General features: G+C 45.7%; 4 protein-coding genes across 9 annotated transcripts; 1 reads left to right on the top strand and 3 right to left on the bottom strand.

Moving 5' to 3' along the window:
- Nucleotides 1–1017: 1017 nt before the first annotated feature.
- On the bottom strand, nucleotides 1018–3677 carry LOC120643423 (N-alpha-acetyltransferase 40-like). Of its 5 annotated transcripts, none has more exons than XR_005663006.1 (8): nucleotides 3527–3675; nucleotides 2876–2978; nucleotides 2575–2654; nucleotides 2194–2470; nucleotides 1899–1972; nucleotides 1762–1804; nucleotides 1596–1664; nucleotides 1018–1356 (listed from the first exon to the last, which is right to left on the bottom strand). XR_005663006.1 is itself a non-coding variant. In XM_039919779.1 (8 exons), the coding sequence occupies exons 1-8, from the start codon at nucleotides 3593–3595 to the stop codon at nucleotides 1336–1338; spliced, it is 864 nt and encodes a 287-aa protein (XP_039775713.1). In that variant the 5' UTR covers nucleotides 3596–3677; the 3' UTR covers nucleotides 1018–1335. The 5 variants fall into 5 exon arrangements, 2 of the variants coding, with proteins under 2 accessions (XP_039775713.1, XP_039775720.1); XR_005663009.1 differs by having other exon boundaries at nucleotides 2575–2719; nucleotides 2801–2978; nucleotides 3527–3661; XM_039919779.1 differs by having other exon boundaries at nucleotides 2141–2470; nucleotides 2801–2978; nucleotides 3527–3677.
- Nucleotides 3678–9557: 5880 nt separating this feature from the next.
- Nucleotides 9558–17220, bottom strand: LOC120643406 (putative transcription elongation factor SPT5 homolog 1). Of its 2 annotated transcripts, none has more exons than XM_039919768.1 (21): nucleotides 15745–17220; nucleotides 14687–14934; nucleotides 14450–14593; nucleotides 14223–14384; nucleotides 14046–14129; nucleotides 13651–13721; nucleotides 13209–13566; nucleotides 12952–13107; nucleotides 12768–12865; nucleotides 12629–12677; nucleotides 12400–12552; nucleotides 12152–12295; nucleotides 11972–12071; nucleotides 11663–11833; nucleotides 11540–11588; nucleotides 11381–11475; nucleotides 10880–10952; nucleotides 10670–10724; nucleotides 10292–10562; nucleotides 10066–10166; nucleotides 9558–9991 (listed from the first exon to the last, which is right to left on the bottom strand). In XM_039919768.1, the coding sequence occupies exons 1-21, from the start codon at nucleotides 16082–16084 to the stop codon at nucleotides 9749–9751; spliced, it is 3165 nt and encodes a 1054-aa protein (XP_039775702.1). In that variant the 5' UTR covers nucleotides 16085–17220; the 3' UTR covers nucleotides 9558–9748. The 2 variants fall into 2 exon arrangements, with proteins under 2 accessions (XP_039775702.1, XP_039775707.1); XM_039919773.1 differs by having other exon boundaries at nucleotides 9749–9991; nucleotides 11381–11472; nucleotides 15745–17219.
- Nucleotides 17221–17851: 631 nt separating this feature from the next.
- On the top strand, nucleotides 17852–26654 carry LOC120643389. Its single transcript, XM_039919748.1, has 10 exons — nucleotides 17852–18226; nucleotides 18339–18422; nucleotides 23110–23251; nucleotides 23363–23650; nucleotides 23773–23926; nucleotides 24006–24944; nucleotides 25037–25275; nucleotides 25370–25443; nucleotides 25710–25821; nucleotides 26238–26654. Exons 2-10 carry the CDS (start codon nucleotides 18367–18369, stop codon nucleotides 26259–26261), a joined length of 2028 nt encoding a protein of 675 aa, XP_039775682.1. The 5' UTR covers nucleotides 17852–18226; nucleotides 18339–18366; the 3' UTR covers nucleotides 26262–26654.
- Nucleotides 19299–22265, bottom strand: LOC120643397. The gene is made up of 8 exons (XM_039919758.1): nucleotides 21809–22265; nucleotides 21035–21095; nucleotides 20916–20942; nucleotides 20698–20842; nucleotides 20067–20340; nucleotides 19885–19984; nucleotides 19741–19793; nucleotides 19299–19583 (listed from the first exon to the last, which is right to left on the bottom strand). The coding sequence occupies exons 4-8, from the start codon at nucleotides 20800–20802 to the stop codon at nucleotides 19540–19542; spliced, it is 576 nt and encodes a 191-aa protein (XP_039775692.1). The 5' UTR covers nucleotides 20803–20842; nucleotides 20916–20942; nucleotides 21035–21095; nucleotides 21809–22265; the 3' UTR covers nucleotides 19299–19539.
- Nucleotides 26655–27904: the final 1250 nt, after the last annotated feature.

The following is a 27904-nucleotide window of genomic DNA, read 5'->3' as shown; positions in this document are numbered from 1 at the left end:
GGCGCCACTGTCAGTGTCACCCACCCCATGCGTGATCAGGCTGTCTGCACGCTCGTGCTACACATTTGCATCCGATCGCCTATAAACTTTATGTGTTGCCATCAGGATCAGCAGACAGTAGTATGATCAGACATCAGGATACGACAGTGAGGTATCCGTTCGTGAGACAAACTGTCGACTGCGAGATGACGCAGGAGGGCGAGAGCAACAAGAAGCCCCTCCGGTGCACGTTCGCCGGCGGCGACGAGCGCGGCGGCTTCACGGGCGAGCAGCTCAGGTACCCCTGCAAGCTGAGGCGGCACATCTGCGCCAAGTGCGGGATGCACCGCGGCGACCACAACAGCCGGCCCTACGCGGGCGTCAGGGACGACCTCCTGCCGCCGCGCAAGCGCTCCGCGTTCAGGAGGCTGGGAGAGTTCCAGCCGCTCGGCCTCGGCCGCGGCGAGGAGCAGGAGGAGGAGGGGAAGGAGGCGCCGCCGCTGGAGGTGGGGGAGGGGCAGGTGCTTTTGACCGCCAGCGCGATCACCAAGGGGAAGAGGGGCCCCAGGAGAAAGCGCGCGGACCTGCTGTGCTGTGACGTCTCAAATTTGAACGAGTAGTGCAAATTGTGTTCTGCACTTGTGCTTTCCAGTATTGCTAGTTGTATTGTTAATCATCGGAGGGAGGAGTTTCTCTTGATGCTGCTAGCTACTGGTTTGTTCATTATCTAGGAAAAAAAATTATTGCTCTGTTATATCTAATCTGTTTTCTCTTTACTTATGCATTGACCATTTGACCTCTCCTAACCCTTTCAGAAAATTGGAAAACATTGCCACAAATCCACCAAGTTTGCACGGCAATCTAATGCAACACAGACTTTGCCGGATGCCTTACGAAACGAGCGGCCAAGTATCAGCATTTTTGTATTGGGAGTATGTATGAACCCAAAGAGCGAAATTTTAGAGGACAAGAGAAAATGGTAGAATATACTAATATAGTAATATTAAACCACCCAATACGACGATGGCCATGTTTGGAGGACATGTAAAAATGGTTTTTTAGAAGAAATATGACATACTCACACATCAAATGATCCATCGTAACTATTACAAGTTTACAGCGAGTTGAGCAGAGTTGTTAACAGCTGGGCTCAATTTGCTAAGCAGAAGATGCCGACATATAGGATGAAAATTGTGATCTCGGCCAAGCGTGCCAGTGCCACACTGTGAATTTTAATTGCACTAACAGGGCCGCATGACAATGTGTCATGTAAACTTGTGGCTTAGCTACAGCCTACAGGTCATGCTATGGGGAATGGGGATTGTGGCCATCACGCCCATCCTGAGACTTTTGACTTCAGAGTTCTTCATCGCCATCCTGCCAGCGTTTACCAAAATGAAAATCAGCAGTGCTTTAGAGAACGCTGCCACCACATCGTAGTTCTGTGAACTACATATATTAGAGCAGATACTAGTACAGCCAGTTAAATGTAGTGCAAACTAGTGGTGAATAAGTTTCTGTCAGATTTGGCGTGAATAAGTTTCTGTCAGATTTGGCAAATCTTACGCAACAGTAGCGACAAAACTTATGCCATATGTAATGAGTATGTTGCGTACCTCTAATTTAGACTTAGTTTGAGAGTCAAATGTCTTGCATAATATCCCGTAGCTTTTTTCAATTCCTATCTGTGAAAAATGAAGAGATCCATGTAACCATGACAAGAGTCGCAATTTTTTTATGCTTATAAGAAAAACTAAGTTATACGTAAACTGTTACTCATACCTGAGGATCCACTCGTGATGGTGAGGTACTAGATATTACATATCTGGACAAGAGAAATAATTAGACTAAAAGTTAAGTGATGCCCGCAAGATTAGGCAACCAGAAAGTACAAATACAACTTAATGTCCAGAGCTCACCGCAACTTAGTATAGAAAGCCATAGCTTGAGTATTAGCTTTCTGAACCGTTAGCATCACAGCTCCCATTTGGTTCTGCGTACATGTGGTGGAATGTCAGGAGTCAGGACAGCTATTGAACTAAAACATGCAACTGGCAATACTGACATAAAAATAGTTTGGTATCATGAATAATATATTAATATTAAGAAAATTGGAACAATAAATAGCTAGGACTACGAATTGACCATATTAGTATACTACCTTGCAAGCTATCTGTTCAATTAACTGCATCATAAACTTTCCCAGCCCCTTACCCTGGGCAGAAGGCTCCATTTGTAGCTCATATACATAAACAACAGGCAGGTCCTCTTCCAAAACAAACCTATAGTGTACAAAACCAACCAAGCGACCTTCATTACATGATGTGTGGTTATGTTCCACCCCTGCACCTTGATTCATGGAACATTCAGTAGTGAACCCATTTGAATATTGCTTGATAAAGATATATCGCGCTTCTGGGGCCACCATTTCTTGGCGCTTAATTTTCTCTTCTGAAGGCCATTCTGGTCCATAGGGTTCCTCCATGTTAACCTAAATTTATTTGCTAGAATTACATCCAGAGTAGGAACATGTAAAAGTAAAATTGCAAAATACTGCGCTAAGAACAGAATACAATGAAAGCAAATGCATATAACCTTTAGAAGATTTTGGATGTACTTCCTCATTGGTAGTGTAAGTTTATCCCCACATCCAGACTCCAAGCAGACTGAAAGGCCTATAGATCAGGATAGATCCAGGAAAATGAGCTTGATATCTTGCCCCCCGGACAACAGAGCATAACTGAATGAAAAGCAATGAGCAGTGTGCTGAATTAGAACTGCAATGGACAAATTTTGCATTCAACTTTGTTTTGCTGACTACCTGAAACAGATAGGTGTACCAAGTCATACCGTGACATTGGCACTTCTACAGTTCCAAAGAGAACAATGTAGTTACCATTTCTTTGAAATTTATGGAAGGCAGGGAATTGCACTAGATGGTCCTTCACAGATATAGCTTTCCTTATAAGTTCACCGATTGCCTTCTTCCTCTCCAATACCTAGCCAAGAGCACAGAATTACCTGTGTGAGCCCCAAACTACCTATACATCTAGCAGTTCTCTTCAAAAGCTGATTATGACACCAAGCATCACCAAGTGCTTATTGTGCTGTCAGTGCGAAGAAACAACACTGAATGATGAATGTCACGACACACAAGTTCAGCAGGACAACACCATGGTTAATTGGTGCGTTAAAAGTTGATCCAGCACGTCCATTCCACACAATGGCTAATTGATCTCATGCAGCAAATATATCCTGCGCAGGAATCCAGGCAATTTCCAGATTTCCCGGGCTGTATCTAACATTGGGTGTGGAGTCTAGCGCCCGGATAAAATCTGGCAAGGCCCCTTGGACCTTGTATAACGTAACAAATAAAGTTTAGGAACATACAACAAATTTTCACTAGTAGATTGCCCGTGCCCTTAGCAAGCGCCACTATGCATCAACGGGGAATAGGAACAGACAATCGAATAGGCAGGGAAAAGGAGCTGAGTGATTGCAGCCCGACTAGTGAGAGGAGGAGTTGGGGGAGAGAAACGAGATGGACCTCCTTTCTACTTGGCCTCCTCCCCGCTCCGCTGCTGATCCAGGGCCTCTTCTTCTCCGCCGTCGCCATTACCGTCGCCTCCAAGCTCCGTGACTCCGTTTGAGAAGGCGACGCGGACGGGGAAAGAAGACGTCTGGGCCTTTTTCTGTGAAATCTCTCTTCGTAGTGTGCCCGTACAAAGGAAACGGCTGGTCTCTATGGGCCTTCGCCTTCCAGCCTAGTTCTGTGAAATTTTCTTTGTAATGGGCCTTTACAACGGGCCCAATCCTATATAGCTCCTGGAAGATTTTTTTTTCTCCACCTTCCACACTCTGTTTGCTGCAACCAGCCAACAATATTTTTCTCTCACATCAAACTAGCACCAACCACTAGCTACCACTACCAGCCAAACAACAGTACTTTTCTCTCACAACAAATCAACACCATCCAATAGCCACAACTATTAGATCTACACGTTCAAACCCTAGCCATCCTGTGCTAATTTTTTAAGTAGTAAACCAGCTTTTATAGAAAGCAATTAAGGTTTTGAGTGTAAACACTCGGCTGGGGACACCATCTCGTGATCCTTCCCTCTCGTGCCCCCTCCGCCACCCCTTGCCCCCGCCGTGCGCCACCACCACCACCGCGCCATGCCCGCCGCGCGCTGCCACGTTGCCAAATAAGAAGAACCTAGGGTGGTTCAACACTTTGAATTTATGATTATCTATATAATTTTAACATTTTAAAAGTCAAATGTTGTATATGTTTAAGAAAAATGTTGAACATATTTAAGGGAAATGTTGAATATTTTTGTAGCAGCTAATTTGGCCAAATGAACTTTAAAAATAAATGACTTATCTACCTTCCATAAGATGTATAGGAGTCCCCCTCTTGGGATGGGCTAATAGTGTGGGTAGGCTTTGATTTCGGTCTAATCCAATTTAAAGAAAGTGTAAAGTGGAGTTAAAAAAGTGTAAAGTATTTTGGTTAAGGTTGAACCGGACCAAGTTTATATTAGGTTCGGTTCAAGAAAAAATTATATTAGGTTTCCAAACTCTTGTAGTTTAGCGTTCGCTAGCTGAGTTGCCACCTGCTCTCACGTAGTACATGTAGATTTGTACTTTTAGACTTGTAGTGCTAAAGATCAAGTGTCGGTGCCTAGACCAAAAGCTTGGTTTGATTTTTTTTAGATTAGCACTAACTAGCATAGATGCCCGTGCGTTGCTACGGGTTTTTATTCGGTGACTCCTGATCCATATGCTTCATGGTACTATATCGGTTTTTCAAATCTATACTTGTGCAAATTCTGATATGATATTTAAACAATATGTACATGGTCAATTTTCACTCACAGGAAGCACAATAGAAAGATTAAACCAATGCATACCACTTGTGTTCTCACCCTACCACCACTAAATAGAAAGCTTGTTGAAATATTTTCCTTGTCAACAAAGAGAAAAGGCAATAAATTTATCCTATCCCCAAAAATATTCAGCTAAATATATATTTGAACATTTTAACCTGTTGTGCATTCGTATTTTCGCTCCATTGTGGAAGAGATATGAAGAAATTGTTGACCAATTACTTGAGGGAAGCAATATCAATCATTCCCTTCAGGCAAAAAGAAAAAAAAAGGCTAAGTATCTGTGTTTCAGTAACAGCAAAAAAAATTAGAGTTGCAGTTTATGTGAATATAGTTGTGAGCTGATTTCAAACATAATGATGAACACCTACTATATGAAGGTAAGTTTGGCTCACATATTGAGCTCAGTATTGTTGCAATTTCTACAGTCGTTTCTAAGCTTTCTTCTTCTATGAATATTGTCAAAGGAAGAAAAGGTAAAGAACAGAAGCAAGCAAACCTTGGTAATAGTAAGTAACCAACAAACGTGATGGATGAGGTACGGTCAGGGTAAACTGAAGTGGCGATTAACACGTCAGGAGGCAATATCTTGGTACACGGAGTGTCTTGCCCGGCAGCGCCTGAAATTGCCTCCCAAGAGTGATGCTTCAGACATTAATAAGGACAAAACAAATATATGATCTTTGTCTCTGATCCCACTCCATCCCAGCTACTCCGTCCGCGAGCGCATTTGATTCGAATCCATAGCTATCCCGAACGCCGGCGTCTCCGCTCGCCCCTACTTGTGCAGTTGTGCTTGCAGCAAAATAGAACAGATCACAAAATAATTTGTTCCATCTTCTATCAATTGCAGCTGAAGCCAAGGAGATGGGATGACGGGAGGGGCCTCTGCTGTCTGTGGCCTGTGCAGCGCAACCCCGCGCACCCGAGGTAGCCATCCGCAGAGAACCGCGCCGCCTGCAGACCTTTGCGTCCACGGCAGCGGAATGGGCGAACCCGCGCAGCGGGCGGGAACCGCGGCGCCTGCAGACCGAAGTTTGCGGCCACAACAGCGGAATGGGCGAACCCGCGCAGCGGGCGGCGGGACCGTAGGAATCTCTACGCGTCGGAGTAGGCCGACGGCAGGAGACGCCGCGCGCCGCCGAGTCGCTAGAGAGAAGCAAGCGGGATGCGTATGGGATTGCCGGTGGCTTGCCAATCGGGATCGTGATTGCAGCGCGTGGCAAAGGTGAGGAGCGATGGCAGTAGCAGTAGCGAAGAATTTGGACTTGCGCGAGTTCATCGGGGCATGGCAAGGAAACAGTAGCGCCGGTCCGGTTGAAGACGATGTGGCAGACGAGTTGTGTACAACCCGAGTTCTGATTGAAGACGAGGACTGCACGGAACCGGAGAAAGGCGTATGTTGAGTGGACCCACCTGTCAGCGACTATTGAGGGACAAAAAGTCAACATACCGTAGAAACGGTACATTTTTTATAAGTAGATAAAGATTACGTGTATTCTGACGCATCCCCATCATATTTAATATGCTCAAGGCTGGCTGGAAACTTGAGCGAAAATTGTGTATCCTCTAGATGAAGAAAGAGGTGGAAGGAACGGTTACTTTGCCCACCAGTGTATCTCTGGGGCTGCGGCGGCAACGCCGCCTACGCGACCGTGGTGTTCACTCACTGGCTGCCACTAGTCTTGACGTTCCAACGACCCCGTCAGTCAAGGCGCCGCCGAATTCGACACTCGACAAGTAAATAATAATCCTATAGGAAATCCCGGAATTGCGTGCGGCTCCCAAGTCGCGAGGGAGAAGAGACCGAAGACCAAACGAGCACCACCTCGCAGCCGCAATTGCGGCTCTAAAACGCACGCACGTAGTACGTATAAAATACTTGGTAGGAATTGCGGCAGGCACGGGCATCCAGTTGGTAAATAGAAATAGCCGGCCGGGCCAGGACATGTTGGACGCCCCCACGTCATCAATCTGCAGAAATGTTCACGACCCCGCAAGACAACGCCGCCTAATTTAGACGTGACTGAGGTATCCGTGCTTTGGTCAGCTCCTGCGGCCGCCCGCTGGCTTGTCCTGTTGCTGCGTCTGCGCGGCAAGGAAGCTCCGTTATAGTACACTTTGTATTACTGGCCTACTGCTGAGTTATCCGTTTTATTTCTGCAATGAGGGATTTTCTTCAGCAGAGACACTCCCTTTTCTTTTTTTAATCTTTTTTAATAATACGCATCAGTATTTCTGGTTTAGGAAAAAATGCAGCTAGAAATACGGATACGGATACAGACACACACGGACAGGATACAGGAACAGCTACACCAACCAAACTTCGCGAGAGACCCAACCAAAACAAAAATTACAGATATGCTCCTGGATCTTCCGCAAACCTCCTCTGGCCGCTCTCCTCGCCGCCGGCCACCGCCACTGGAGACAGTGGCGGAACCAGGATTGAGTCGAACCCCGGGCCGAGTTTTAAGTATAGACGTCCACAAACTCACAGTTCAAAAGATACATGAAAATATAAACGGAAAGATAGATAACATACAAAAAGCGCCATCGCGAAGTAATATATTTATTATTCTTCAGCAATTGATCCAAGTCCTTCTTCGGCAATTGATCCAAATCCAGAGGTAGAAGCTACTACAAAATGAAACAAATTTGGGCCGAACCCCGGGCCATGGCCCGGGTGGCCCGGGGTGTGCATCCGCCCCTGACTGGAGAGGAAGACGAGCACCCCCTTTTGTTGAAGAAGACCCATCGCACACTGGCTTTGAGAGGAGTCGAAGTTGAAGAAGCCGTCGGTGGTCGCCCATCAACCGGGGCCGCGCCCCGCCTCCTCCAGCTCCTGGATCTGAGCTCGCCAGTGACGACCACCGTCGCCGCCGAGGAAAGGTTGGCTCAGATTCAGCCGGCCACCGCCCACCAACCCTAAAGCATGCTCCGTACCCTTGAAGAAGTAGGAGACCAGTAGCAACATCACCTGACCAAGGCGAAGAAGCTCCAGTCCCGACCTCTAGCTCAAAACTCCACGACTCCACCGCCGACGCCGGAGAGAAGCACCACCGAAGCGAGGAAGAAGCCTGGAGACAACATTCCCCCGCGACGCCGCCGCCTTCGCCTCGTCGACGCCACCCAGGAAAACAAGCCACAGAGGAAGCCCCTCCCGGTAAACCATATCCAAGTCCCAGCTAGAGAGGGTGGAGTCGCCAACAACAGATACTGCAGCAACATCCCACGGCGTCGTCGCTGACTGCACCCTCAACAAGCTCCAAATCCGGCGAGAAGCCGCCATGGACAGTATCACCCGGAGAATACAGATTATTTAACCTCTATACAACTACATTATTCTACATACCTACCTCAAACCTACTGAACTACAACCGCCTGGCGGCTGTCTCTCCAACTCCTCCTGTGCCTAAAAGGCCAGCAGAGGAGAGGCCAGACAGCGAGTTCGACACCGGCGACGGAGTCGCCTGGAAGAGACGCCTTTGTACTGTAGCGCGACCATATCCCTTCGGCCCCAACACACTCATGCGTTATGACACTCCCTTTTCTGCCGTGGAAGGCCCAGTACTTGCACAGTTGCACGTGGCTCTATAAATCCGCCGCACCTTCTGACTACTAATCTCTAGCGACCAGGCGTTTTTTTATTTTTTTATTTTTTTTAAAGAAGAGACCAGCCGTTGCGCGTTCCGCGAGGCCCGCCCGTGAGCACTATAAAAAGGTCATCACCGTCCGGCCACGAAAAACCATCTATCCAAAGGCATTCGTGAATCGTCTCTGTAGGACTGAGCTGCTCCAGACTCACAGATCCCCACTTGGCACCTCCGATGGCTCAGGCGCCTCAGGGCCAGGGGAATGCTGTCAACAAGGAGGCCACCGCGTCGGAGCCAGAAATGGAGCAGGCCGCCCCGGCCACCGGGCCTGATGACACCGGACGCGGCCGGCTGCTGCGCGGATCCGCGCTCCTCCTGATGCTCTTCGGCGCGACCGTGATCATCGGCGCCTTCGCGGCGCCTGTGCTACTGCCTCGCCTGTTTTTCGCGTTGCTGGTGTGGCTGGTCGGGTGCCTGTCGCTCTACATGCCACGGCCTGACGGACGCGTACGCCATCTGTACGCCATCTGTAATACTCTATATACTATACAGCGTGGGGAGGGCGTCCTTAGAGGGATTGAGCTACCTCTGAGCGACACGTGCCCTGGCAGGAGGAGCCCGACGCGAGCCGTGGAATGCATGAATGTTTTCAGGTATCCATCAATTCCAAGGCTTTGAGCGAGGCTCAATTAACATCTAAAATTCGTTCTGGGGGTGCAAATTACCCGCCAAGGATTTTTCTTAAAAAAAAATACTTGGAGTACTGGTACCTTGGTGTAGATTTTGCTTTTACTGTGGTCTTTAGGTAATGTATATAAACTTTGGTCCGTTTCAAAAAAATAATAATAAACTTTGGGGGTAAAAATTACGGATTCAATAGCTTCTTCTTCTGTTGTGCTTTGAAAGCGCACGCAAAAGAGAACTGCCAAATAAAAGTCTTCGTAAAAAGAAATGGCAAACTGAGTAGCACCTACGGAATGATTTAGCAAACATGAACTTTCAAACCTCTCGACGACATGTCAGGCAGGAGCAGGAGCAAAATTGACAGGGGAATCCAGGCAGCAACAATATTGGTGGTTTTAGCCTTTCCAATATGTTTGCGTCAACTTCAGCTTAATGATCTTAGTAATGTTACTTTTTTTCTTTTTCTTCTTTCTCTGTCTAATATATATCTGGCAAAGCTCTTGCCGTCTTTTCTAGAAAAAGGTACATTTTTGGTACACATGGGCAATAAAATACGCTAAGTCAGATGGGTACTAAACTAAGAATCTCGACTGTGCAGCGTCCTCAAGCAGCCACTTTACCCAGAATCACCATGTCAACTATTTTCACGTCTAAGCTACCTTCCACCCTCACGATGCCATCAGACCCATCAACTCCAATCAGTTTCCCCGTGACTCCACGCATGGAGCCGTTCATTATCATGAGCTTCTCATTTTTCTTTGGTCTGACCACCTCCAGTTCGTTTGCAGTTGCAATCAGTTCGTCTCCGTTGCCCTGCGACCCAAGGGCAACACGACACGACCCATCCTGCGAGTCCAGATTTTCAGCAATGTTAGCACTGCAAAGTTGGGCAGCAAAGTTCAGTAGCTAAGACATGTTACCGGGAGCACTTCCTTCACCACACCGTCTCTGACCTCATCCCCTCCCCTGGACACGCTCACCAAAACATCTGGCAGAAGCCAGTTGCCCTCAGCCTCGCCACCTGCAAGCATTTCAAGAAGAAGATTGATCTTTTGGTTATCTATGCCCATTCGATCCAATCCAGAGCTCCAGACTGCAAAATAATTTTCACTGCAAATGTGACAGTACAGAAGGCCAAGGACGAACCTATTACAGGAAACATTGAATCCATTCCAGCATCTCCTGGAGTCATCGGCTGGCCACCTGGAGTACCAGGCAAATAGGACGCAGCAGTCACTGGGGGCGTCGGATGCGCAATGGGTGTTGAAGGTGCAGACGTGCTTTGAGCATTTCCTGACGACGTATCACCCCAACCAGTTGCACACGTGCTTTGAGCTTTTCCTGAAGCATCACCCCAGGCAGCCCACCCTGATCCAGGAGTGGGAGCTTCATACGGTCTAGCTTGTGGAGTTCCAGGCTGAAAAGGAAAAGAAAACCAGAGATGCAGAGGCATAATCAACTGCCAGCCAAAAGTTTATTGATATTATAACATCATAATGAACAAGCAAGAAGCAGCGCCTTAACCTGGTAATATGGACTACTTGCAGAAGTGGACAGATCTCCATCTTCCCAGTTGTCCCTGTAAATAATTCAAAAAGTCAGCTCCCAACAGTAAATACAGGTTACTGCTTAAAAGCTGAGATGATTTATGATCTTGAGCTGATTTATTTCTAGCTCAAGTGCTCAACTATCAGCTTCTATAGATAATGTGTACCAAAACAAGAGCACGCATACCTGGGACGAGGGCTCATTGGCACCCAGGCTCGATTAGGCATAGGAGTCCTCATTCCATCTCGAATTGGGGTCGCTATAGAAATAATATAATTGTTGCCAGACAAGTTAAATAAGAAACCTTATTAAAGAAAAATAAAAGATACATAATCCAAAAAAGACAGAAACTACACAAAAATGGCACGGATAAGTTCAAGTGGTAGGAAATAAATAAAAGTGGTTGCCTCCATACAGATTAAATAATACAAGTACTCAGATTCGCTTCTAGTTTTCCTAGCTTTACAGCAGTATAAACAGTATACATGTAGAGGCCCAGAGAAAGCGATGATGCAAGAGTTGTCACCAAACAACTACAGCGAAATATGAATGCGCTTCTTAGCAACATATGTGAAAAGCTTGTGGATCATCATGTTCATGTCCAACACAGAAAATGTTCATAAAGAATACTAATTATATTTTAGCAATCTTAAACGAACGTAGTAAATAAAGCATGTAAAAACACACCTCCAGGATCCCGCATCGGAGTCTGAATAGGATTCAGTGGTGTTTGAGATGGATGCACAGGTGTTTCAACACCCCTTGAATAACGGGTTTCACTGCTAATACAGCTCGTCAGCAAATGAAACTAAACAAATACAAGTGACAAACAAGAAGAAAACTTACCGAAATGGTGTTGCAACAGAAGCTGTGTCACCAATATCCTCTCTCTTAACTACATATTTGCATAAATATTAGAACTAAAATAAGAGACATAACAACAAGAACATTTACAACAACAACAAAAACCTGTGACAATTTTCATCAGCGAATCAAGCTCAATGCGCACAAGTGCACCAGTTACTTCTTTCACACGGCCACGATATCCTTTGTATGGGCCAGATTTGATTTTGATACATCTATTGACAAGGGTATCATTCCCTCTGCCACCACCACCTCTCCCTCCAAACCTTCCACCAGCTGCATTACATAGAAGGGATGCATTATTGTATGAGCATAAGCTTAGAGGAAGTGGCTGGATTTGCCGAAGTAATACAGTCGATTAAAGAGGATACTGCAACTCAAACAATGAATATTTCAAACTAAACATATTCTTACAACTCATGTGAGGTCCTCTTGGGGGCAGCCTCCCTGGAGACTGTGAAATCCTTGCTGGATAGCTAAAAGTGTGAAAATTTGGATCAGCTGTATCCATTGCCTGCAGGGTATAGGCAAATGAGGTCAGGCACAGTATTCACAGTTATCAATCAAGATAATTTAATCTATATCGGCATATACATTCCCACTGTTGCTGCTGGCTGAGCCCCCAACAAGGAGACAAGATTGCGAATTTGCACAGATAAATCCTGAATGTTCAAGATGGTGGCGATCATAGATAAAAAGTATGCCTCTGTGTATATGTTGTACAGGACCTTGCTTTCCCTGTCATGACAAGAAAAAAATGCAGATAGATGTATAAAAATATTCAAAACAAACAAAAGTCTTTACAGAAACAACTGAAAATATACAAGATCATGCGGACACACCTTACATGCTCCTTCAACAACCCTCACAATATCTTTAGTTGACACAATATTATTGGATCGGTCTTTAGCAGATGTCCGTCGATCAATCTTACACTTTACTTCTCTCAGTTTTACAAGGACCAATTCAGGTTTATCAGGCATTCCCTTCAGAATCTAATCATATATTTAAGGTCAATATAGTACATAAAAATTAAAATCCACGAAAAAAAGATAAAAAGAATCAGCTTGCCTGAAATGCTTCACTTTCCACCCGTGTAATAATCCCAAATGATAAGTTGCTGCGAAGTGAAGGAGAAGGATAAGTTAGTCCATATACATTCATACATATAAATTAGGAGAAGGATCCTTCACTCGTAATTTGAGCTTACTTAAGAAGAACAAGATCATGCAATTCATAATCACCAATTCTTGTAATCCCTGTGGTGACCTCAGAACTCTCCACAACATGGTCTGCAAACATGCGGATCTGCAGTCACACAGAGATAGTAAAAGGTTAAAAAAAAGAGTTTGCACTAATCAAGTACTGTTAAATCTGATGCAAAAATATCTCACATGTTCTTTGGTAGTGTCTGATAAAATGATCAAAACATGCCCTTCTACTTTAACAACCATGCCTGTTGCGCCTTCTTGAACTCCGGATACGACTTTAACATGGTCTCCAGGATTGAAATATTTACAGAGATCCTTTTCACTGAAGGCAAGGGTTCTCTGGGTTATGAGGAGTTCATCAGTTCTTAAGGTAAAATTTGATAAAATAATGTATAATTAAATTGAATATAAACTAGTAACTTTAGTTTGCGAGTAACTACCGGAAGCCCAGGTAGTTTTGGTTGCATGTGAACTGTACCATCCTCCACCTTCTCAACAGAGCCCTTTAAGTTTTTGAGATCACCTTTAATAACAATTACAGCATCACCTTTCATGAAGTGGCCCTTTTTCCTATCTGAAAACAGAGTGGACAAGCTAGCCACATCCTCATTCAGGTCATCACCAGGTCTTTTGAACTTCTCCAATTCATCAAATGAGGGCTGAATATTCTGTGTTCTAATTGATTTCATAGAGAATGTTTTGTACAGGAAGCCATCTTTGAACATAAAACTGCCGACAACATCAAAGTATTCACCAGAATCTCTATTCCTCCTCCTGTCGACACGTATGTGCAGCTCCCTGTTTCAAAGTATTAGAAAATAGCAGCAAAAAAAAAATGAAATACGAAAAAACATTAGGTGACAAAAGGGACAAAAAAAGTACCTCGCCTCGTCAACACTAAAGAACCTTGGTGGTGTAACAAATGACTTCTTCTTAGCAACCTCATTCCCAACCTGAAAACACCAGATATTTATCAAGCCAAGCGATTTAGCACCAGAGAGAACATGACAAAAAAAGCACATTTTTCCATAAGATAAGTTATAAGAACATCCTTTAGATATGTAAAGAGGCCACAGTAAAATTCCGAACACTATTGCAAGAAAATTATTCAGTAGATCTCATAAGAAAATCCTGCAATCATGACGTACGAAAATGGAATAATCATGCAAAACCTAATAAAATTTGCTCGGTTCACTGAAGACAAGATCAGACATATAAACATTTTATTGAACAGTAACAGCAAGCCTCAGATCTCTAGTCAGTAAGAACGAACTTACCAGTTTATTTGCCAGCGCTTGTAAATCGATTCTAGGAATGAGCTTAACAGTCACCTTTTGGCGCACATTGTCAACATCAACAACCTGAAGGTAGTCAAATCAATATGGGGAGAAGGTATGTTAGGGCTGGAAGTGGAGAAGGTACGTTAGGACTGGATGCGGCAAAAGTGACCTTACCTTAGCAAGATCACCCTTATATACACCTAGCTTCATCCGAACCCATGAGTCCCTTGAAAGATCAACAGATTTGCTCTCAACAGATAGGACATCGGCCATTTCTCTTATAGGAACCAAAATTATTTTTGCTGAAGCAATGACATTCCTCAAACCTTTGCAAGCCTGAAATTAAATTCACTAAAAACCTGAACCAAAACGAATAAAATGTCAAGTGAAGCACCACTTACCTCTCTCACATGGGCTTCTTTCTCTGCTTCAATGTAGATGAAATTCTTTAGGTGTTCTAATGCAACAACGGTTTTTATCTGGAGATCTGGCCTATCAATGAACTTTTGCATTAGACAAACCGCTGTCTCCCGCTCATGTCCAATCTGAAGTCATAAATAGATGTCAGTGATGTTCAAATGTACAAAGAATAAATGGTGGAGCAATCTCAATTCTTCTAGAACTTGCAGCTATCCTACCGCACATTTGACCATCCAAAGCTTTGGATCCTTCACTGAGGGTAAGAGAGCTTGCTGTTCAACTTCAGTTACTTCCTCATCATAGTCAGAATGGGATGCTGTCCCACTTCTAGATCTTTCTCGTAAACGCCTCAAATACTCTTGTAAAGCTTCTTCGTCTTCCATCATAGAGCTAGAATGAGGAATAGGCCTCCGTCTGACATCATTGCCACGAATGTCATCATCATCCTGGGTATCATCAATAAAGTCTGATAAAAGAAAAAGGTGCACAAGTCACAGAACTAAAACAGTCATGCTAAACTGCAATGTGTTTTATTTTCTAACAGGAAAATACCTGCAATTTAGTGAGCAATTAAGCACATTCACATTGCACAACTGAGCGAAATCCGTTTGAAAAAAAAAGCAACGAGAGAATAATAAATACAACAACCACATTCCCAATGAATATGATTCTCCAAGCAATCATAATGATGATGTAAAAAGCACAGTGCCATTCTGGCTCTGGTATACTTCTACTGGGTGTACAACCACTCAAGCATATCGTGGGTAGGTGAAGCCATAATACTTACATATGAAAAGATTTATGGAGTAGGAACTAGGTGTTTCTTTTCCCCCCCAGAAGATCTCCAGTTCAATACAATCCCCGAAATAAATTCAACTTTGCCCCCCTGAAGTTCCTTGAGGGCTCGCAGAAGGAAAAATAAAGGCCGAAGGCTCTGAAGAACCATGACTACGTAACGCGACTAAACTACCTTTATGAAACATAACCTTAAACAGCACAGGATCAAGCCAGAAAAAGCTAAGTATATAATTCACCAACATCACCATTTTGAGTGTACTGACAAGTGACAACTCCCAAATGCAACCAAGGTTCCGATTATTAGTCCGGTCCAGAGTTGAAGCTAGTTATAAAATTGTCCCCTATGGCACAGCATTTGAAGTCCACGGGTGCAAATTATTGTAATTTCACGGCAACTTCCGCAAATTAGGATCTGGGGAAGACCAACCGAACGATTCTACCACTTGGAACGAGATCGATTGGGCAATCAGCGACTCACCGGGCTCGCCACCGGAACCATCGTCGTCGACATCGTCGTCATCGTCGACCTGGGCCATGTCGTCAATCAGGATCGACGACCGCATCCTCTTGGAGCCACGCCCACGGCCGCCGCTCCCGTAGTCGTCGTCGTCGTCGTCGTCGTCGTCGTCATCATCCGCGTCGTCGTCCTCGCTGGCCGCATCGTCGATGAAGCTCTCGACGCCGCGCGAGCGCTTCCCGCGGCCCCCGCCGCGCGATCGCATCCCGCCCCTCCCCTTCTCGTCGTCCTCCTCGTCCTCTTCCTCTTCCATGTCGTATTCATCCTCCTCCTCCTCCTCATCGTGGCTGCGACGAGGCATTGCGGCGGCGGCGGCGAGACTAGGGTTTGGAGCCCTACTCGCGGGTCGAAAAAAACTCGGCGGGGTGGAGCGCCGGGGCTTGGCGCGGACGACGCGCTGTGGCAAAAACCCTCGAGAGCCCCGAGTTGCGGCCTCGGCGATGGTTGGGTGCGAAGGCGAGCGGGGCCGATGGGAGCGGCTGTACGGTTGCCGGAAGAGGGTATTTAAGGGCTGGAAGACTGGAACCGACTTATCATAATCCAGAGCTGGTTGGGCCGGGCCGATGTGGTTTCCTTTGGAGTGGCCTTGCCGTTTGCCCGGAACGGATCACGGTGGTCCATCGGGCAGCAGCCCACTCTGTTGAGTAACTGGGCTGCTACTGCACAATGATGTGGTCGACAGCCCATCTGTCGTCCAACGCTTGGGTTTTTGTCTTTCCCCTCTAGTCGCAGACTCGCAGCCCGGTTTGGCCGTGTCGGCATATCCCGTGGTGGCACACCGGATATGCATGCCTTTCGCATACGGCTATACGCCATGTGCAGAAGGCAGAGACAGGGCCCCAACCCAATCAGCTCCACTTTTTCGTGGCATTAGCGGCGGCCGAACAGCACTAACATGTCAGGCCGGACCTTAATAATAAGCCACTTGGCCCCTATTATGCAGGCAAGACAAGAGAAAAAGGCTCAATTGTACTAGTATGAGCCATCATGGATGCCCCGATCATTGCTCTTTTTCTAGGATGTTCAACCATGCTGTTGGCAGACGACCAAAAATGCACTTACTGCGTGCCGTTCGAGCCGGTTCGCCCCTGGGGTGACATGCGGAACGAGGGATGTGATAGGCTGATAGTGCCATCCCTGTAAGGTTTGTACAGGGAGCTAAAGGGATTGTTTAAATTCCTTGTTAAATTCCCCGAAGAACGTATCGGATTAGCTTACCATGAAAAAGTCATTGCGTTGGCTGGTCTTAACCGTCGAGAAAAACCTCAAATATTCCATCCGGACACACTTATTTGTACGTGACCTTTTTTTTAGTGTTTTCTCTGCGATCTCAACCTCCATAGACCATGGTCCATACCGCGTGAGCTGTACCCGGATAGGAGGCCCACGATCATTGACTGCTTCTGATGAGCTCTAGAGTGCTCGGTGCGTGCCAATAATTTCGCCTGCAAGCAACAAATCCGTTGCACGTCGCTCGAGGCGTCACGCGCACGGCGTTCCCCTGCTTGCGTGCTCCCATGGTACTCCGCGCCGCCGTGCACCTGTCCGAACACCGCTCTCCCCACGCCCTCGCGTCGCGAACGCTCGTCTAGGGAAAGCTCACGCCGCACGGCAAGACCCCCGGAACCTGCACGCCGTGGACTACAGGACCTGAGTACACAGAGGATCCCAGCATGGCCACGGAGGATATTGGTCACTTCGTTCCAGATCTACTACGGAGTAGCTCCTTCCTCTGCCTGGTGGACCCACAGCGTCTGAACCCACGAGACAGCGGGAAACTGCGAGGCCCGTGGTGCGCCCCCTTGCTCGGACGCGCGGCAAGCGGAAGCGCCAGAGGCGATGACGACAGCTGCCGAGGCGCATCACGCTGCCTTGTGGGGCAAGCACACAAAACCGCCGGCCGGGTCCCACCAGCTGTAACGCGGTGCCTCAAAATTCGCGCGGCACCGCGCCGGACGCACCCGCCCGCGTTAAACAAACCCGAGATGCCTGGTGGGTGGGGTCGTCAGAGCGTCGTCCCCACATGTCATCTGGTTATAAATATCCCGAACTGCCTCCGCGTGACCGCGTGGAAGAAGTTACCCGGAGCAAAAGGGAAGGCTGCCACGGCCGTAGCCCCCCGCGCCCGCCGCTGGTTGGTTGGCTGCCTGCCCGCCTTCCTCCCGCCTGGGGCGCCGCGCCTCCCCGCGATCCGGTCACCGCCCTGCTCCCCCGCCGCGGCCGCGGCGGAGCACGAGACCACCGATCGTCGGTGGCGGGAGGAGCTGTCCAAGTCTAGGTAGCCATTGGCGATTTGGTGCCGCGTGGAGAAAGGGGGAGGGGGAGGCGAGGCGGTGTCTTTACCGCCCGCGCGCCGGGCATTAACTCCGGGCTGCGGACCCGGACCACCTACGCAGGCGGATAAGCACGACACCATGGGAGGACAGAGCTGACCTCGGCGCAGGTACACGACGAGCGGAGGAGGGAGGCTCCCCGACTTTGCTCGATTCACTTGCGGATTTGGGGTCTCCGGCGTCTGATCTGCCGCTTGATGCGGGGAATTCGGCGTTCCTCAGGGGCGGAGGAGGACGCCGCGACGGCGAGATGGTGCGGGGCGGCGAGAAGCGGCATTTCTTCCCGCTCACCAGCTTGCAAATCGGGTACGTGTTTCGCCGAATTTTCTCTCCTGTGCTGGGAATTTCTTGTGCGGTTGATGCTCGTTTGACGGCAATGCGACTGCCGGCTTCCGGGGGAGGTGTTGGTGCTGTGTGTGTGGGGGGGGGGGGGATTCCAGTTCTTTGTCCTTGCGAGTTGCGTTGGTTTGCAACATTATTGACATCACAATCTAGTGGCATGTTTTGTTTGCGCTGATGATGTTACGTTTTCTGGAAAGCGATGTTCAGTAAGGCACTTCATAATTTGCGCCTCTCAGAAAACAACTCGTATTTTTTTTTTTTGCTTTTCTAAGTTCAGTTTACCTCTTCTGCCCGCGAAGCAGGTATAATCCTTAAAGTGATGACTTCCTTGTTTGTGCCACTCTGGGAAGAAAGTTGCAAGTTTTGAGAAACAGACAGAAACTATTACACAGGCTCATGAATTGGAACCCAAAATTTCGAAATTTCTCTGTTAATTTTTTTTTTGAAAAGAAAATTTCTCTGTAGTTGAATTCCCTTCTGTAGATGTTTCCGCGCGGGGTGGTGGGGGGGTGGGGGGTGTACACAACTGGGAGTACATGGACACATGGTAGCCATATGGAAAGGAAACCCACTGTTGGAATATTGCTACTTGAGGCGACAGATGGTCGAAAATGTCATGCACGGGGCCGTCTATTTTACCATTCATAGTCTTTCTCACAACATGTTCATCCACGGAATGTGCTCGACTATGCGTAGTAAAATTTGCACGCTATTCGGTGGTCCCACCAAAAACTCCCCAGGCTTCTAAGTTGCCTGTCACCATACTTCCTGTGGATTGATCAGTATGTACTAGAAAGGCATCGCGGCATTGCCGCGCTGGCCAGTAGATGACCCTTTGCAAACACAAAATACTAAGAATTATAAACTACACAGTCACTACACTGTTCATGTGAGGACCCTTTGGAACAGCTAGCAGCAGACAATGGTAGATGACTGGAACAGCCATTTTTTTTTTGCGGGGAGTACAGTGAGGTTTTCAGTTTAGATCCCCCTAAGCAAAAGATCACCATTTTGAGAGTCTATAACTTTGAGGCTACCAGAATGGTGCTTGTAGTTATAACATTGGTAGTCTAAATTATAGCTAGTTCCACGTGGCTTTGCAGTCCAAAATATTGTTCCCAGAACCTGTGAGTACGAAAAGAGCAAATCAAAATTAATGCTTCGTCAAAGTAATTAGTGTATAAATCACTAAATAAAAGTTGTGTATATATAATTTAATTTTTAGAGAGGAATTGAATAATAAGTAGAAAATTGAATAATAAAACTTGTAGGACTGCCTCACCATCAAACTGAAGAGCTCTTTGTCCTTGGAGCGATAGATCCACTGAGTTTCCCCTGCGACAATGGAATTTAAAAGTTAATGTGAGTGAAAGTTACCTACACTATGTGGGTTTATTTATATGTAGAGGTTTGTATTGAAAATTACTTATGGTCTTCAAGTTTTATCACTCTACACATCGTAAAATCACCAGAAGCATTGCGCACAACTGCTGCATTTGATACTGCTGCAATCTTTCCAATAACATCTGTAGAGACATATTATAGCTTTAGTGCTTGTATGAGAGTTGTTGTGTAATATAATATACATGATAAATATGTTACTCTTACCTAGGAAACGATCAGTTCTTCCCACATACTGTGATAGGTGTTCAATTGGAGTTAAGGAGAATACATACTTTGGAAATGTTGTGTCATCAGTATCCGCATGTATCGACTCTGTTCTGATTCCAAATTTTAACATGTAAGGCCCATCTACGACTCTATAGCCTGGTTTAGCCTTTTCCACACCTAGCTTGCTTATATAAACGATGTTCCCTTCTTCCATATATGGCTTAAACTTATTTATCAACTGTGGTGGTATTTCCGAGTAGATTGCATGTCCCTGTATGTAAAGCAAAATGGTTGTTAGTTGGCATGTCTTAATTTAGCATGACTTCTAAATGATAGGTCTTCTGCTTGTACAAATAGTAGAATGAATATATAAGATTGTTAAGAAAATGCCATTTATCAGTGATTGAGACAGCAGAAGTAAAATGACAGGTGAAAGGAGTACAAAGTTGTTATATGGCAGAGAGAAAAATTTGGACCAAGATAAATTTTTTCTTGAATCATGTGAGACAGGTATCCCTATTTTTTTCTATTTAGATATAACCATCTACTATATTTAATAAGAATGTATGTCTAAAAGTCAAAAGGTAGTTTATATGACTGAAAAAAGGGAATGAAGTTGCCCTTTTACCTTCTGATCGATCAGAACCATGCCAAGATGCTTGATGGTGTTCTGTTCACTATTACCTCTGTGCTCCCAGATCCTTGAGATCATCGCATTGGATAGTAATTGCATCTTTTGTTGCACGAATCTCTGGAATTGGTGTAATCTTCGCCTAATCGGAAATAAAAATCATGTGTTAGCCTTGTCCATGATTAATATTACTTGCATAATTGTGATTTGCTTACCTGCATTTCCATTGTTGACAGTAAGATCTGTGAGGGAAACACAAATATAATTAGAGGGGATATAGTAGTTGCTATCAATCATGCAATCCAACTAACATAAGTTGTTTTTAAGAATGTACCTTTATCTCTGCTGTTCTTTTTGAGAAGTTACCTTATGTCGTTTCTTTTTCTTTCCAGATCCTGAAAATGTAAGTAGAAAACAATTTAGTTTTGCAATCCAAACAAGGATTATAAATGTTTGTCAAACATGCAGATTAAGGCAATAGTAGAGCTATAAAAATCTTTGGACCATATGGCAATAGATAAACATAGGATAAAGGTGCATATGCACAAAACTATAGTTGATTATATGTTTCTATTATAGTTATAGATAACAGCATCTGAACCCTAAGAATTGGTCGAGGAATTTCTGCTACCAGACCCACGCCACATCAAATTACACAAGACACCAAATTGCTTGAGATGATGAATTGTGTTATTGTCAAGGAAATTTGCAACCTCAACTGAGTTTAGGGCATGCAAGAGTGATATTGCAAAATGTAAGCCTGATACGAGTCTAATGAAGCAATTCGGTGCACACCATTTAAAACCTTGCAACTCTGTGGCATGGGTTTCGATTTTGCTCATAGTATTTGCATCCTAACTTATTCGGTGCAGTAACAAACTACTCTCTACCAATCAGGATATCTTGCACGGCCATTGATTGAGTGTGACATTGATTGTTAATCAACTGCTCATAGATTGTGGCGACAGAACATTTGTACAGCCTATTTGCAGCAGCAATGTTTCGAACTGGTAGTTAGGAGAGGACAGGCAGAGATTCCATCGGAATCACAAACCAGGTTCGCTTGCGAAGGAGATAGCGAGAAGGGGAGAGCGGGCATACCACATACCTCATGTCCAACCTGCCGGGAGGGACGGTCACCAGGGGCCGCGAGCAGCGGCCAGGGAGCGAGGAGCAGGGGGGCGCGGCCTTGGCTCAGGCAGTTGCTGGCCTCAGGGGCGCGGGCAGCGGCCGGGGCTGGAGGCGCAGAGGCGGGCAGGGAGGGAGGCGCGCTAGGAGCTCTCCTCGGGGGGACCGTGTCCAGCAGCTTCAAGGAGGCGGTTCGCGATGGCCCCGTGCAGCTCGCCGCGTCCACCGGCTTCGCCTGGGCGAAGAAGTCCTGGCCCGACGCGGTGACGCCACGGCGGCGGCCGCAGTGACGAAAACCACCGCCCGCGGCCGCCGCCCGTGGCCGCAACGTCGGCCGCGTCCACAGCCTTCGGATCCGCCTGGGCCGCGCCCGCCCCACCGCAGATCCGTTGCCCGTGGCCGCCACCGCCCGCGAAACCCGCTGCCCGCGGCCGACGCTGCCCGCCGCCACCTGACAACGCCGCCGCCAGTGGCCGCCGCTCGCCGCGTCCGCAGTGTCTGCTGCCGCCGGATCCGCCTAGGCCGCGCCTGCCCCATCGCGGATCCGCGGGTAGACTGGGACTGGATCTGGTCTTCTGAACGCCGGCGGAGGCAAGACGCGCGGTGCAGCGACGACGTGCCCACGGCGAGCGTGCACACACGCGAGCCTGGACGGGTGCCCAGGTCTGGCTTAACGGGCCGATCCACGTGCCCGGGTACACTTACCAGGTAGGAGGCCCGATCCACAGTCCGGGTTTGCGGGTGAGACCCAATCCAATGGCTAATATTGTCTAGTGTGTGAATCCGACGGTTACCGGGTTAACGGGCGATGTGGATCGGGTCCCCGCTCGTGGAATCGCACAGCTTTCGTAGGTAGAAGATGTCATGTGCATATTGGTATCTATCAACAGAAAAGCTAAAAAAAATTAGCAGCTCAAGATATCTTCACAGTTGAACGTCCGGTGTGTTCTTTCCCATCATACGCCAGTATTAGCAAACAAGTGCTGTGCTGTGATCTTTTCATAACAATGTTGTTGTAGGAAATAGCGCACAACTGTGGTGGGGAGCATTTTTCAGTTTTAGTTCCATGATTGAATCTGTTTAGTTTCTTGTATTTGACATCTAAAAGTTTATTTCTGTCATCTGCTACTGTTTGTCCTGGCTCATGTAAGCTAGAATATGTCTTTGGCACAAAATTTTGGGATTGATTTGCTTGATGATAGTAAATTTTGATTTGTATCTATCATGAACTTCCTTCATCAGACATAACTAAACTAGTTTTTTCTTTCATTTTAAATGCAGGGATTTACAGTCGTATCTTGCAGAGCTGACAATTTTTCTGTGCCCTCATACCAAAAAGTTTCTCATATTGCTTGACAACCGCCCATGGCTTCTAGATCAGGATACAAAACCTGCTCATCTTTGGCAATTGATGGTTACTAAGGTCCATTATTTTCACTTCTTATGCACCACTTTGAATATTACAGTATCTTTTTCTTGCTTAAATTTCACTACTGTGTGACAACAACCTGGTTCTTGCTATGTTGTGCTGCAGTCAAGGCTTTCCCCTTTTGCGAACTCAAGGACTAGGAGAAAGAGAGATGAAACTGATGGAAAGCTTGTATTCTCAACAAACCCAATATCTGCTCCCCATTTGCGAAATAAATCGTCCAGATGGTATTCCTTGATTGATGAGGCCATGCGGGAAAAGAGACTTCAAGTAAATAAGTTGAAGGATGCTCGCATACTGAATAGGGAGCTGCATCAAACTTTATATGGTTTTATCATTTTTGAGGTAGACTGGGGTGACGTGCGTGGCATCAATTATCTAAATGAACTTCAGGTATGGTCTATCAATGTTGATAATCCTACAATTTGTTCGAGAAAAAATAATCCAACAATTGCAGATGACACTGATGAATTTAAAGTGGTGGCACAAGCTCATATCTTTTAGTATCACTGTAGACCGATACATCTATGGCTGTGGAGTCCAAAATTATGAAGAGATGGGAATTTGATAGTGTCAAGCAGGCATCATCATTGGTCACTTCTTGGTTCTCAGGAAATCACTTTGAATGTCAGCTCCTGCAAGAGTATTTGGACAGCATCTCTTCTAACGGTAAAAATATTTATAGTAACCCTACTCTTCTTCCTTGCTTTAGCTTATAGTACTAACCATTTATGTGCTTGCTGTATAGGTGATGTATTCTATGATGCTCAGAATGATTTCTTAACACCTGAATGTGAGAATTCACTGAGTGATAGTGATGATTCTGGGCATGTCCAAATATTCAGAAAGTCATCAAGTTTCTTAGACTCATCTTATGCGCCACCTCCTTGCTCTGGGCCTTACAAGCGAAGAAAAATAGCAAAATTTGATGATGGAAGTAGTGTGCCTGAAGAATCATACTCAGAAATTGTGACTTCGCCAAAATATTCGTCATCGTCATGTTCATCATGTGGCAGTGATGATGAAAGTGCTAAGCCTCTATTAGAGCCTAGCACATATAAGGATGTGCTGATCTGCTTCCGCTTTGATGATCATGACCTCCCATTCGGACTGAAAGAAGTTATACTGTCTGACGTGAGATTGTTAACATTACTCGAGTATGGCCTTCCTTCATGGGTTATATTTCTTCAGTCATATCCAGTGTTTTGCAAGATATACCGCCCGTGGATGTGCCCTCTTGCCAGAGCATTATATGTCTTGATGTCATTAATCACTGTTCTTATAGGATTTTATGACCTCTACAAGAATGTCCCCATGTTGAAGGCAACTGCATCAAGATTGTTTGGCCCTTTCTTTGATTGGATAGAAACATGGGAAATGATATCAAGACTTAAGTATCTAGGAACTATGCTTTTCCTGCATAACTTCCAGCAGGCTTTTACATGGTCTCTTAAAATTGTCCGTTCTGTTAAGTCTGCTTTTAGTGTTTTGACAAAGCCAATTGCGGGACCTATTATGGAGGTTCTTGAATTTACTTTGCCAATGTGGAACCTTTGTGCTGAGACGGTAGGATATTTGGGCTCAGTTGTCATGGTATCACTGGAGACGTCTTGTAGTGTAGTTTTTGGTACAATGCAGATGATCATCTGGCCATTTTGGTGCGTCTTCAGTACTGCAGTTACCATTGGTATGGTTGCTTTAACCTCTCAACTCATCTATTTCATTTTCCCTCCACGTTTTTATCCTGATATCTTGCTATTTTTGTTTCCTTGTGGCCAGTAAATGCAGTTCTGTACCCTGTAATTTGGTTCCTTGGAGAGATACTAGCAGCACCTTTCCGACTAGTGCTTGGGCTATCAAGCTTCGTTGTGGACCTTTTTGTTGATATTGTCAGTGTTCTAAGGCAGAGCTGGTCAACATTAAGTGCACTATATCAAGCAGGATCTGTACCCAGATCAGCTGTTCTTACATCAGATAACAGCATCTGGGAATCACTCTGGAAAGATCTTCTGTATCAGGTATCAAAAGATTGTTGACATAGCCAAAACTAACAATGAACTATCATCATATAACTAACATTGAACTATCATATGACTTTGACCCTTTTTTCAGATTTTTCGAGCAATACGGAGCATTTTATATGGTTTTGTTGCCTTCTTTTCAACATGTAATAGGCACCGGCTCAGGTATTTTTTCTTCCCGCATCTATATGCAGTGCTACAGTTTAGTAAGATCAGAAAAATATTAGATGAGCAATCAAGAATGATAAAGAAGCCTCAGTATACAATTGAGCTCAGAACTGTCCTTCAAAATGGTTTTTATTTTCTGTCAGTTTGTGCTGAATTTTAAGTGACCCTTACCCCCGCTGTAATATAGTCAAGTGACCCTAAAGAAATTTCAATGTCGTGTTTGCATTATGATTCTAGGTGCTAATACTACTGCTTCCCTGCAGCATTTACAATCACATTCAGGTGTTTCTCCAGCGCCTCTCTCGTGTCTCAACTAGAGTACCATATGCCACCTACCGTGAAGGAGCTCGGAAGTATAGTAGCCAGAATCATCCTGTAAGTACTCGCACATTCAATACTTAAGCAGGCTGTTGCTCTTGTGTTCACTCAACAATACTTATGAATTCATAGAAGTATTATCTTACCTCGGAATTAGCGTTATTGATTTATGTTGTGATAGCACCTACACCTTTTCATTAAACCTATATACTTCTACTTTTTTTATTAAAAAAAGAGTATGAAAGTCACGGTCCAGCTGTATTAAGGAAATTTAACTGTATGTTAGTAAGAGGACATGTATTGAGAACTCCGATAAAGTCAGTTTTCTACTCTGATGTATCTAGGACTAACTTAAATGTTTATTTATCCTAACATCTGCATTCTACATAAATACAAGACATGGATGAGGATTCAAATTCTCTTTTGCTTTCCTTTCACTTCTCTGAATTTGTTCATGGTGTGCTTCTGTGCAGAGAAGGAAGACTAAAACGAGATAACAGTGGAATTGACCGCTTAACAAACTAACTCAGGGAAAATCCTCCAGAGGCAAAGAGAAAACAATGTAAGCTGGACATAATATGGAGAGAGAACAATAAGTAACTGAGTTTATCAGGGCCTTAGGAAAACATAAAAGCCTTTGAAGAGTCAAATTCAGAAGTTGTGCTAACGCTGAAAGTTCCGTAACATAGCTCTAACCCACAGTTTCCTTGTGTACAAAGTACCGGCAAAGCAGTGAATCAAAAAACTGCAAAATGTACATACGCAGATCACCTTACTGCTTTTCGTTGTAATAGGTTGTATAATAGGCTTGTGCATATCCTTCTGTAATCTTCATGTGAACAGCAATTTTTTATAGTCTTTGAGTATCTGTTCAGTGTTAAGTTTCCTAATGCGCCATTTTTTCATCTTACTGAATATCCGAGTTACTGTACATGTGAAATCAGCACTGCTGATAGCTTATCTGCGTAAACCCTTCCTTTGCACTGGTATGCATCGTCCTCCTTGGTACTACCCCTCAACAATCTATAATTTAGAATGGTGGAGTATCTACTAGCAAAAAAAAAGTATCTACTAGCAGAAAAGGTGGAGGAGGTTTTATGGACGTACTTTGATTCTTTGAACCGAAAGGAGGTTAGCATTCCCAGCTTTTACCATTGCCGATGACAATTGACAAGTCCAATTCAGCCGCTAGGCCTAAATCTTGTGTTCCCATCCTGGGTTGAAATCCATTTCTTTTGCAACGACTGGAGGAGGGAGAAGAATCTGGAGGGGTGAGATGTTTCAAAATACTTCTTGATCTCATTTCCTTCAGCCAGATATCGTCTATTCTTCTCCTGCGTCATGTGTACTGCCCGGCTGCACATGGGGACGAAGCCACCGAGGAGGAGGCGGCCCAGCCTGCCGCGCATGTTGCCTGCTGCTGCCTCGCCGATCAGGCATCACCCACGGGCAGGCCACATGTGGGTTTGGTAGACGCATCCATGTGTGCAACAGTGCAGATCTAACGGGCTTGAGATTCCCCGTTTTAGCCTGACGGGGACGAGCGAAACAGGCTCTCTCATCCTAGGAGTAGAGTACTAGACACTGAAAACCTGAAGCCGTGTGACGCTGCCACCGCCAAGTTATCTGAAGCTGCTGGTTCTACGTTCTAGTACTACTAGGAACCAGCTGCATTGTGTATGGAGTACAACAAAGTTTGTGCCTTGCAGTTGTGATACGTCCTCATCTGAGTCTGAACCTGATGACTTTGTGAGGGTGCCGTGATCGCAACTGCAGCGTTGAGGCAATGGCCTGGCTTTCCGATGGTCCAAGCGGGTCACACCTCACACGAGTGAGAAACAGTTTGAGAGGAGAGGAGAGCTGTGGCTGTGCGAGAGGTGGGTGCCCACTGCGTGAATAAAGGTGGGGTTCACATGAGCCCTGCAGACTCTTGATGGTTATCGCATTACCGCGACCGATCGGGTGGCAGGCACAGTAAGATAATCCAAGCTCCAATCATCGTCCCGGATGCAGGGGTGGTAAAGGGCCCAACATTTTGAACTAGAAAATCTAAGGATCGGGTCTTAAAAGGATATGTATTTTTGAACTAAAAATTTTAAAGGCTTTATTGGACTGTGAAAAAGCCATTAGGGCCATGGCC

The sequence above is a fragment of the Panicum virgatum genome, chromosome 1K, assembly GCF_016808335.1.
Source record: "Panicum virgatum strain AP13 chromosome 1K, P.virgatum_v5, whole genome shotgun sequence".
NCBI lineage: Eukaryota > Viridiplantae > Streptophyta > Magnoliopsida > Poales > Poaceae > Panicum > Panicum virgatum.
Note: the sequence above shows the minus strand (reverse complement) of the source record. Positions and strands in the feature narration are given on the sequence as shown.

Bases quoted from the DNA above. Each gene is read 5' to 3' on its own strand.
- LOC120643397 (XM_039919758.1), bottom strand. From the start codon at position 20,802: ATGCAATTACTATCCAATGCGATGATCTCAAGGATCTGGGAGCACAGA. The intron at 19,985-20,066 runs GTAAGAGTAACA...ATGTCTCTACAG, and splicing joins AAGAACTGATCGTTTCCTAG to ATGTTATTGGAAAGATTGCA. The intron at 19,794-19,884 runs GTAATTTTCAAT...CCATTGTCGCAG, and splicing joins ATAAAACTTGAAGACCATAA to GGGAAACTCAGTGGATCTAT.
- LOC120643406 (XM_039919768.1), bottom strand. From the start codon at position 16,084: ATGCCTCGTCGCAGCCACGATGAGGAGGAGGAGGAGGATGAATACGAC. The intron at 14,130-14,222 runs GTAAGGTCACTT...GACTACCTTCAG, and splicing joins ATAAGGGTGATCTTGCTAAG to GTTGTTGATGTTGACAATGT. The intron at 10,725-10,879 runs GTATGCGTGCTC...AATTATTTACAG, and splicing joins CCAATGAGCCCTCGTCCCAG to GGACAACTGGGAAGATGGAG.
- LOC120643423 (XM_039919779.1), bottom strand. From the start codon at position 3,595: ATGGCGACGGCGGAGAAGAAGAGGCCCTGGATCAGCAGCGGAGCGGGG. The intron at 2,655-2,800 runs GTAGTCAGCAAA...CCTGATCTATAG, and splicing joins GGTACACCTATCTGTTTCAG to GCCTTTCAGTCTGCTTGGAG. The intron at 1,357-1,595 runs GTACGCAACATA...AAACGCTGGCAG, and splicing joins AAACTAAGTCTAAATTAGAG to GATGGCGATGAAGAACTCTG.
- LOC120643389 (XM_039919748.1), top strand. From the start codon at position 18,367: ATGGTGCGGGGCGGCGAGAAGCGGCATTTCTTCCCGCTCACCAGCTTG. The intron at 24,945-25,036 runs GTATGGTTGCTT...CCTTGTGGCCAG, and splicing joins CAGTACTGCAGTTACCATTG to TAAATGCAGTTCTGTACCCT. The intron at 25,276-25,369 runs GTATCAAAAGAT...CCCTTTTTTCAG, and splicing joins GGAAAGATCTTCTGTATCAG to ATTTTTCGAGCAATACGGAG.